The 11190-nt window shown below is 33.4% G+C and overlaps 2 protein-coding genes and 1 non-coding gene across 4 annotated transcripts; 2 read left to right on the top strand and 1 right to left on the bottom strand.

The window, feature by feature from the left end:
• Positions 1 to 5342: 5342 nt before the first annotated feature.
• On the bottom strand, positions 5343 to 8378 carry LOC145103858 (universal stress protein A-like protein). Of its 2 annotated transcripts, none has more exons than XM_079041131.1 (4): positions 7855 to 8378; positions 7663 to 7754; positions 7476 to 7562; positions 5343 to 7238 (listed from the first exon to the last, which is right to left on the bottom strand). In XM_079041131.1, exons 1-4 carry the CDS (start codon positions 8063 to 8065, stop codon positions 7128 to 7130), a joined length of 501 nt encoding a protein of 166 aa, XP_078897257.1. In that variant the 5' UTR covers positions 8066 to 8378; the 3' UTR covers positions 5343 to 7127. The 2 variants fall into 2 exon arrangements, with proteins under 2 accessions (XP_078897257.1, XP_078897256.1); XM_079041130.1 differs by having other exon boundaries at positions 7444 to 7562; positions 7855 to 8371.
• On the top strand, positions 5550 to 7130 carry ENDO2 (endonuclease 2). The gene is made up of 7 exons (XM_079041129.1): positions 5550 to 5871; positions 5958 to 6059; positions 6152 to 6207; positions 6276 to 6359; positions 6454 to 6546; positions 6645 to 6712; positions 6807 to 7130. Exons 1-7 carry the CDS (start codon positions 5550 to 5552, stop codon positions 6973 to 6975), a joined length of 894 nt encoding a protein of 297 aa, XP_078897255.1. The 3' UTR covers positions 6976 to 7130.
• A 522-nt stretch (positions 8379 to 8900) lies between the features above and the next one.
• Positions 8901 to 8972, top strand: TRNAD-GUC (transfer RNA aspartic acid (anticodon GUC)). Its single transcript has one exon. It is a non-coding gene; the product is annotated as a tRNA-Asp (tRNA).
• The last annotated feature ends 2218 nt before the right edge of the window (positions 8973 to 11190 follow it).

Here is an 11190-nt window from a genome sequence, read left to right as displayed (position 1 = left end):
GTGCCAGGTAAAAAGTTATATGTTGCTATACTATAATTCTTAATTTTTAATAGGCTAAATATATCCATTTTTCAAACTTTGTAAATCATGAGGTTTATTACTAGAAATGTCAAGTACGATTCTCATTTAGCCTTAACAAAATAACTATAACAAATGCTATAACCCAATGTGAAGTAGCAAACCCCTATTCGATTGTTAATTTCCTAGAATTTTGCATTGAGCTTAGACTATATTCATTTAATACTTATCTATAATTTATAAATCATAATGTAATTGAATATAATTTTATTGGTTCGATTATTAATGGTTGATTTTGTATAAAGTTGTAAACAAACCAATTAAAATAAAATTGAACAACGACCAATTTATGACATTTTATATAAATGTTCATTTATGAACATAGAAGCATTGCATAAAATAATCTAACCAACCTACATCCATGAGTAAATATAACAGATTTTCGAGTTTTTGGGAAAATATTCATTTATGAACATATTCATATATTACATATATTTGATATTCGTGTTTGATGATTACAATTATGAATATTTATCACCTAACATATATGTACGTTTAGAAATGAACATTTAGAATTTCTTGTTATTTTGTGATTTGATTTGTACTGGTCTACTAAGATTTGATATTTTTAGATACATATTAATTAGTTTTAATGAATCGTTATTTTCATGGGGTTTAATATGTTTAATTATTTCTTTTGTAATTAAATACCTAAAATTATTGTGTTACCGTGTTACTATTGCAATTCTTATTAGAATTTCATATTGTATTTCTATTTCTCCAGGTTAGTTCAAGAATGTTTGTATAATAACTAAACAAATATGTATATTTTGTAAAAAAAATGTGTATTTTTTAAATACCTAAAATAAAAAGTACATTCTTTCAAGAATGGATCCTATCAAAAAAATTCTTTCAAGAATGCATCATGTAAAAAATATGTAATTTTGTTCTTTTAAAAAAATTTCCTAGAATAAAACTTTAATTAATATGCCATTCTTGAACAATTTTGAACTAACCTAGAGGAATAGACGTCCAAATATAAAATTTTAATAAGAATTACATTAATAATACGGTAACACAATAATTATAGGTAACATATAATCAACACTTAGGAAACAATTATTGATTTTTAAGAATAACCATTAATATGTCTAGCCACATTTGCCAAATTAATGTTTGACCTTTGAATTGGTCAAAAGGACATCGTTTTGGTTAATTTCATAGGTCAAATATTAGTTCCACAGGTTTTTTTTTTACAACAATATAATCCACTCCTAAATTATCACCATCTATTATGTCTCCAACGAAACTTGAACCCATGACCTTTCAAATAAGAAAATCACTCATTACCGCTAGGCCAAAGACCCTTTGGTATATCAATTCTGCAGATGTGACGTCAAATTTGATGGGCCTGCAGTTATTTATTGTATAAAAATCTTATTTTTCTTATTATCGTTTCATTTTAGAAAATACTGATGCTTGGAAATCCTCTAAATCCCAAACATCGATGCTTGAAGCTTATTACCAAACATTGACTTGGGTTTAACCTTCAAATTCTATATGTATTAAACTAAGTTCATACTCATTTTATCTTAATTTACATTATTTCAGTAACCATTCCGTAGTATGACAAAGTGTATTTTCTAAACTAAGATATAGTTTATGCTACGAAATGGTCATATGCCACTGAGAATTTGTCATTTTAATAAGAAAAAGACTATTAGGAAATATCAATTTCGTAGACATTAACTATGAATTGTCTTGTCATTTCTAAAAAAATAGTCATCATTTTTCAATGAGAAATGCCAATTACGTAAACTCTAATTGTCATTTACGTGGGAAATATTGTCTTTTTCTCATTGAGAAATTTTCAATTTTGCACTTAGGGATATGGCTATTTATTGGTGCGCTTTTATTATCCTAGTTCGTTGTTATTTTAAATTTTGTAGGTTTTGAGCGTTTGAGTTGAATCTCACTTATGAAGCAAATAATATCTCACGACCACTAAGGATATTTATGTAATTATAGATTTAGATACGATTAAGGTATAAATACTCGATGATTAAGTATTTCTTAGTCTGAAAGGTGGAAGTGTGTCATAAACTAATCTTTTACCTAAGTTGTTATTAAATATGAAATATACGAAGACACTTGTATTTTTGTTTTTTTGATAAATAATTTATAGTTATATGTAAGCATTTGGAATTTCATTATATATAAATTATGTGTAATTATTTAAATTGTTATTTTTTAAAATCTATGAATTAAAGACATCCACCTAAGTTATTTATAAATCCACATAACTATCACCTTACACCTAACTAACACCACCCAACAATCCATCCAGCTTTTATATAAAAAATGCAAATACATAACAATTCTCACACAAAAACTAGTAATTCTTTGGACTGTGATATTGACAAATTTTGCAGTACAAATATCAGTAATGGCATGCTTTTTGGCGTAATACACAAAATTTCAGGTTCAACTTGCAAAACGGGGTTTTGTAGGTTTGGCCAATGAAATGATTGTTTACCTGCAAAATATGATTTCATGGCTAAATTTAGAGAATTTTGTAAGTATGACCTGAAAATTTTAAAATTGAATTAAGGTGTTTTTTTGCTTAAATAAATGATTAGTGGTCATTTTTGCGCTATTTCGTAGACATAACATGCGAAAATTGTGCAAATTTCCGGAAATTCATTAATTTTCTTTTGTCTAATTCTTATAAAAAAGGGTCAAAGTCAATATTCCAAGACCACACAGTCATTCATCATGTCGTGATCATCTATTGGTCACGTCGTGACCTAATAAGACAGATTAGTCGCGATCCTTCAATTCTCACGTCGTGACACCCAAGTTGTCTCGCCGTGAGAAGCGTTCTGGACAAATTTATGAAATAAGTTCTTAATCCCTTCAGCCATGCAACCAAAACTTCCGGAAGGTCTTATCTACTTCCAAATACCATAAAAATCCTGGCTTGTCAGACATGCATGGCTAATGCATGTCTTAACACAAGCTAGGTCTAAAATGGTGCAAAATATGGCCAAGATCTCATACAAGAGCTCAAAGTCCTATAAAACATGAAATCCATGACCTCTAACCATCAAAGGACCCTGGGGATCCATAAAGTTGGCAACTTTATGGAACTCCAACACTCCCACTAACCAAAACATGAAGAAAATCCATGGAAAGCTGAGATCTAAGTACTTGGAATCATAAAGTAAGGAACTTTGAAAACTCACAAAGGTCCAGAATGTGAGAAAAATGATGATGAAGCTTGGAAGTTGAGATGGTGCACCAAATGCTCTTCCTCTTCTTCTTCTTTCTTAGAAAACACCAAAATGGAGCTCAAAATCAACTATGGAGGATTAGGGTTTCAAGGGGGGGGGGGGGAGGGGTATTAGGAGGTGATGGAGGCTGAGGGTGGGCTAACCCTAGCCCTCACTTCCTTTAAATACTGGAAAATCCCCAAAATTAGGGTTTGGCTCGCAACAGGTCTCACGTCGTGACCCATAAGTGGTTGCGTCGTGAGACCCAAAAACACGCTCATTTCTTCCATCGTGACACATAAGTGCTCACGTCGTGACCCGAGTTTAAAACTCCAAGTAATTAAAATCAGAGATTCAAAAAAATGTCTATATGGAACTGGGTGTTACACTCGACAAGCTGGACATTCGTGACCTTCATGCTCCATCTTGAGAGAGAGAGAGAGAGAGAGAGAGAGAGAGAGAGGTAAAGGAATATTTTAATTTATTTATGGATTCTTGTAACCTTATCTTTTTTCCCTTTTATCTCTCCCGTATGTTTAAGAGTTTGTTTGTTTCCTCTCTATTTAATTTTGGTTTGGTGAATAATAAAAGTTAAGTTGGGTTAATATCGCTTTCTTCAGAGTTTAAGGTTGATTTTTCTAATGGATCATCGTTGAATCTGATGAGTATGGTGAGATCCGTCAAAACGAACTAGCCCCAAGGTGGGGGGGAGCCAATATAAATTCTTGTTTTTGATCTATTCACCTTCCTTATCTTTTAGTATTCCACATATCTATTGTTGTTGCCTTATTTTTTTTTATGGATTCTTGTTACCTTATCTTATTATTATTTATTATTTATTTTCTTTTATCTCTCTCTTATGTTTAAGAGTTTGTTTGTTTTCTCTCTATTTAATTTTGGTTTGGTGAATAATAAAAGTTAAGTTGGCTCAATATCGTTTTCTTCATAGTTTAATGTTGATTTTTCTAATGGATCATCCTTGAATATGATGATTATAGAGAGATCCATCAAAGCGAACTACCCTCAAGTGTGTGTGTGTGTGTGTGTGTGGGGGGGGGGGATTCACCTTCTTTATCTTTTCCTATTCCACATATTGAGATTGAATATTGTAATCACTTCTATCTATTATACAGGTGTTATACGTGTTTTGTTCTATAAAGCATAAACCGAATTTACGGGGTGTTTTTTTTTTTTTTTTTAATTTTTTTTTATTATCTAGGTCATATTTGCACCTTAACACTCCCTTTCCCTCCGAGTGCATTTTGTTTCTTACCAAATCATATCATTAATCCAATTGACCAAAATACCTTTCTACTATCTAAAACCTTCTTTATCTTTTCCTATTCCACATATTGAGATTGAATATTGTAATCACTTCTATCTATTATACAGGTGTTATACGTGTTTTGTTCTGTAAAGCATAAACTGAATTTACGGGGTGTTTATTATTATTATTATTATTATTATTATTATTATTATTATTATTATTATCTAGGTCACATTTGCACCTTAACACTCCCTTTCCCTCGGAGTGCACTTTGTTTCTTCCCAAATCATATCATTAATCCAATTGACCAAAATACCTTTCTACTATCTAAAGCCTTATCCTAAAACACTTTATAAGTTAGCCTATTGGTCATCTTTAACCCTATTTTAGCATATTATATTTTATTTATAATGGTAGCCCCTTTATTTCCTTCATTTAATTAATATGATCAATGAATTGATTTATCCATAATTATTCGCATACCACTTTTTTAGATTCCATTTCAATTGATATTTCATTGCTTTGAAAAACATTTTCCAATGTCAAAATCAGATGATGTAGCAAATGCTTGGGAACTTTGACCATTTTGAGTTTATTCGAGTGCATATACTTTCATCAAAAACATAAAAATATAACTTAAAAGAGAGATATATACCCTTGATTGTCATTCCTTATATGTGTCCAAGATTCATATAATAATAAACAAATTTGATTCAATTAATTGCCATATCTGCCACGTTTTCCTTCAAAAGAACCAAAACAACCTTCCTTATGATCTCCTAACATACCAAAACAATAATCTCACAAAGCAATCAGAAATCCAGAATCATACCATGTAAACAAATGTGGACACATTACCAAAAACAACAGACAGCCCACAAATCGCCAAACAAATGTGAACACATTACCAAAAACAAGAAACAGCCCACAAATCGCCAAAAAAGTTAGTTCGATATCATCATTACACTTTCACACTTCCCCATATCACATACATGATAAATCATCCCACACCCACGTTCCCAAACTCACAAATGGAGTCCCTGAGAAGCGCCCTACCGTTGCTCCTTCTGTTTCTTTTACCGGCCGCCGTTCACGGCTGGGGCGTCGACGGCCATTACACAACCTGCAAGATAGCTCAGGGAAGATTGAGTGAAGCAGCATCAAACGCAGTCAAGGATCTGTTACCAAAATACGCAGAGGGTGATTTAGCGAGTCAATGTTCATGGGCCGATCATGTCAAGTTCCGATATCATTGGTCGTCGGCGCTTCATTACATCGATACCCCTGATAACCTCTGCACTTATCAGTATACCAGTAAGTAGTAGTGGAAAATCGAGATTCTTGTTTTGTTTTCTGTTAATCCGCCATTTTTATGTGCTTAAATGGTGATTTGTGAGCAGGGGACTGTAAGGATGAAGATGGAGTGGCCGGAAGATGTGTCGCCGGGGCAATTAAAAACTACACCACACAGCTACTCGACTATGGCAAACAAACAACTCAGTGTAATTAAATTCGCAAATTTCTTTTTCTAATTCTTTGTTTCGAGATCTCAAATGAACTATGAACATGAAATACATTAAACATATCATTGTAGATAATCTTACAGAGGCACTGCTTTTTCTTTCTCATTACATGGGAGACATTCATCAGGTATATGATAATAACCAATTTGACTTTATTATCTAACAAGTGAAAAGACTAAATTGCCCCTGTTACAGCCGCTACATGTAGGATTCACTTCGGATAGAGGTGGGAACACGATTAATGTTCATTGGTTCACAAGAAAATCAGAACTTCATCATGTAAAACTCCTAAAATAATTACCATTATGTAATCAAAATTAAGATTGATCTTGTTAAACTAACGATCAAAAGATACATACAATACGTTATACAGGTTTGGGATGACAGCATAATTGAGACTGCAGAAGAAAGATTCTATGATTCTAATGTTGAAAATCTTGTCAACGCAATTCAGACTAACATAACGGTATTATTACATTACAATATTACATGACTTGTTTAATAATTTTTAAGTTTTTTTTTTTGGGGGATTTTAGTTAGTTTTTTATACATTTTATTTGGCAGAAAGAATGGGCAGATCAAGTTCCAACATGGGAGAAGTGTAGCAGAAATCAGAATACTTGTCCTAACATGTACGTGAAACCATATATAATACATAGACGCAAAAAAACAATTAGAAATGAACATTTTTTTTTTTGTTTTTATAAATTTAATTACTTTCAACAGATATGCAAGTGAAGGAATAAAAGCAGCATGTAGTTGGGCATACAAAGGAGTTGGGAATGATTCGGTTCTTGGAGATGATTACTTTTTGTCACGTTTACCAATTGTTAATTGGCGATTAGCTCAAGGTGGTGTTAGATTGGCAGCAACTCTTAACAAAATATTTGGATGAGATATTATTCTTCTAGTGTTAACATTTTCAGATATAATATTGAAATGAAATATTGTTCTAGTGTTAACATTTTTTCAGATGTATCATGCATTACCATTTTAATTCCAAAACATGAACTTCTTTATTGTTTTATACATAAGTTGTTATTTATATTATCGACATATGCAAAAGGAATACAGATTAATTAGTCTGTTTTCTTGACGACAAGAACCGGGCAGTTGGCATGGTGGACACAATAATTGCTGACACTCCCCAACAACGTCCTGTTCAAATGAAGCACGAAAATGTTTTACTATATATAAAGTTATACATATGCTATGTTATAGATGATTAAAGTAATATTGTTTAAAAAAATAATAATGTTTTATATCAACTTTCTAATACTATTAAAAAGAGCTATTGTTCATAGTTAAGGACAATAACTTAGTTATTTTTAACAAAACATATAAGAGTTATATTGAAGGAAACCTTATGACAGCTCCACGACCATGGCTACCTACCACGAGCAACTGAATGTTTAACTTGTCTACTGCATTGCAAATGGCCACTTTAGGGTCTCCCACCTCTGTCATTCCTTCTGCAATGATCTGTGAATTCAAGAAGAACTTAATCCAATATTTCTTTAGAACAAAATCTAACTTACTCAGTTTGTAATTAGTTGTAAGTTTGGAGAAAACGAAATCACACCCTGTAATCAGTGCATGTAGTTTTAGCTTTCTCGAGTAACTCAAGAGCTGCCTTCTTCTCACTTTCTTTGAGCTCCTTTATCAGCTCAGCGGCTGCAATAAAAAGGAAGTGAATCTAAAACCATTTCATCCTTAGGAGTAGTAGTTATATATAAGGATAAATTGATATATAGATAGATAAACAACGACATACTTCCCCAAGAAGATGCATACAAATAGCCGATATCAACTGGGGTTCGAGTTGTGTAGATAACAAGTTGTGAATCACGAATGGTGGAGCCAAGGTTTTTTAGGACCCAAGTGAGGGCATACTCGCTAAACTCACTATCATCGATTGCCACCATCACCTTATAATTCTTCATGGGGCTATCTATGGCTGAAATTCCAACATCCTCCTCCGCCATCTGCAACAACACATAAATCTCTTTCTTTCTCTTATGGTTTCTTAAAATCTTGAAAAGTTGAAAACAAAAAGAAGGTTTATATTTAGAGATCTAGGCGAACGGTTGTTGCTATTGTCTTTAGTGCTCTTATCTGATCTGACTTGTAAGTGCTTTGAAGAGGTTAAGATTGTCTTCATATGTGAGTGTCATGTGAACTCGAGGATCGATGCTTCAAGTCTGCTATTGCCATTCTTGATGTTTATCCATTTGGATAGAACTACTAGTATATATACATATTTTAATCGATTTGGCAAACGTAATGAGAAATTGCCTAGGGCAATTTCGCCCGACTATAGGAAACAAATTTCTTCTCCAAATTAAATATTTTCTGTTCATAATCTGTTTATATTCTTTAATGTTTTGTAGGTGAACAAATGAAATAAGTAGCTTTTGTCTACATGATAAATTTGGTACAAATGAAATAATGATCGATTATTGTTAATGGGTGTTGATTATTGTGATAATGACTTAAAAGGTAATATATTTTTTTGATTTATATATATTCATAAGGTAATATATTTTTTTCGTCCATATTTACACTCTTCAACTTGTTAAACTGTACACATTCAGTCCTTATGACATTCTATTCTAGGTTAGCCGGTAAAAATGACTTAATAGAGTAATATATTTCTCACGTGTACACATTTAGTCCTTAATATTTTTGTATACATTTAGTCTTTAATATATTTTTTTTGTGCAAAAATAAGTTATTTTTATTTTTGTACTCATTTAGTACTTATGAATGATTTCTTTAGGTTTTTCTCACAACATCTTACGTGAGACAATCATTAATGAGGTCGTTGTAGTATAGTGGTAAGTATTCCCGCCTGTCACGCGGGTGACCCAGGTTCGATCCCCGGCAACGACGCCAAAAGTTGATGGGATGTCAAGTCCACCAAGCAAATTATACCATTTGTTTGCAAATAAAACGTAATATAATGATAAAAAGTGGTATTGATCCTCGGGGAAATGGTTGTATTCAATCACCAATGCAATCCAATAGAACTAGTGTAATAAACTAACTAACTACAATTAAACTAAAGGGGGGGGGGTGATTGCTTGAAAACTAAGACTTGAATAACTAAAAAGCTTGCAATTAAGCAAGATGGTGAGATGCTCAAATATTGGAGAGAATTGGTCAACCAAGGCAATTCAACACAATGAACATTTGTGTGTTTATCATTAGGATTGAATATGAAGTTTATTATTCATCCCAAATTGGTTATAACAATCATGAAACATGATATGCCAAGATTCCTCATCGGTAGTATGGAGGTTGGGGAAGCCCGGGATTCAATTGAAACAATTGAACCCAAGAAAGTTGATTAGCCTTAAGAATGAAGGAATCCCCAATTCCTAGAGGATGTCAATGCTTACACATCCATAATGGAGTTATGATGCATAAGCTAGAGATGATTTATGCCATCATAAATCCCTTGTTCTAAGTAAATTCAATGATTCAATGCTAAACCAAGAAAAAAACCAACAATTTCTGATTCAAGTACCAAGCTCATGATCAAAGTATTAAACAAGCATAAGAAATATGAACTAGAATCATAAACATAAGATAAATGACAATCAATCATGAATCCTTCAAAACCCACAAATATCCAAGGGTTTTAGCCAAAGTTGACCAAAATAAAGAAACTAGCCACTCATGGCAACAAGAAAACAATCAAAAAAGTGTTTTTGCATCAAGAAACTAACAATTACTTAGAAAGATGAGAAGCATGTGTATCAAGCTCCCCAAAATCGCCTCCAAGGTGCTCTAATGGTGTCAAATCGAAGTATCAACTGCTAGACCTAACCCCCAAGGTAAATGATGAGCAAAATGACCAAAATGCCCTAAAGTGCACAGTTGCGCGGGTACCCTCGCAAGTGTTGCGCGACTGAGACTCCACCCTCACAAACGATGCTGGAATGCTATTGGTTCTTTTTCTCCACTACACCACCTCACTTCTCAAGATTCCATTGGTCCCCTCCACACCTCACATGATTCAAATTTGGCCAATCATCTTCAAGCTTCAAAATGTGGATAGTCCAAGCCCAAAATAAGAATCCAAGACCCATCTTCATTAGCCCACTTCATCCAAGTCTTCAAATTTTTAAACCCAAATCTCTTTTGATGGATCCGCAAAGCTCAATGACGCCTCTAAAGCCCACAAAGCCCATCTCCAAGATAATACACAACCGCAACGAGCTCCAAAAACCTGCAAAATATCTCATGCAAAAGAGAAAGTACCTGACACGATCCATGATAAACAAAATAATGAATATACAATGCAATACTAATAAAAAGAGCTAAAAAATCTAAAATAAACTATAAAAAAGGAAATAAAATAAATCATCAGAGACCAAGAAGATAAGATTAAATCTTCTCCGACGGATTACCAATTCCTCTTCTTCGTCGACTCAATTTCTTCTTCTATCATCGTTATTCATGTTTATCCACTTAATTTCATTGACTATTGTCGACACACCAACAACATACAATGAGCTATTAAAGTACGATTTTCCTGTTGACATTCTTCCGGAAGGTGTCACGGGCTACAATCTAAACAAAAAGACTGGAGAGTTCAAGACTTACATGAAAGAGACTTGTTCTTTCAAAATTCAAGGCTATGATCTCAAGTACAAGTCAACGATTATTGACGTGATAGAGAAAGGTAAGTTGAAAAATCTCAAGTACAAGTCAACGATTGGTGGCATGATAGAGAGGTGAGCAATTTTTTTGGAATCACCACGGTGTGGTAATGGATTTGATTGTACTGATATGTTTTGGTTTCAGGCGATTTTTTGATGTCTTCCTATTGATCTGAGTTTCCTCCATGACTGTTGTTGGTGTAGGTCTATTTGCTAGACCCGACTGTCGGCGCTCTGGCCAAACAGCGAGCCAGCGAGACTGCACTGTCCGACGGCCACGCCTGGCAGCATTTCCTGACAGCTCAACCCAGCCTTGACTAGTTGGGCCTGAAATGGCTTAGCCCATGGCCTGAACTAATTCCCTATACCTAATGGTCCCTTATAAATAAAATAGGCCCTCCTCCTTAAGGAGGCATGTTTAGATCAGCTCCTAGATAGCATCT

This window comes from Lactuca virosa, chromosome 4 (assembly GCF_052849685.1).
Source record: "Lactuca virosa cultivar CGN04683 chromosome 4, Lactuca_virosa_CGN04683_v6, whole genome shotgun sequence".
NCBI classification, from domain to species: Eukaryota; Viridiplantae; Streptophyta; class Magnoliopsida; order Asterales; family Asteraceae; genus Lactuca; species Lactuca virosa.
The sequence above is the reverse complement of the archived record's forward strand: the minus strand, read 5'-3'. Positions and strand labels throughout refer to the sequence as shown.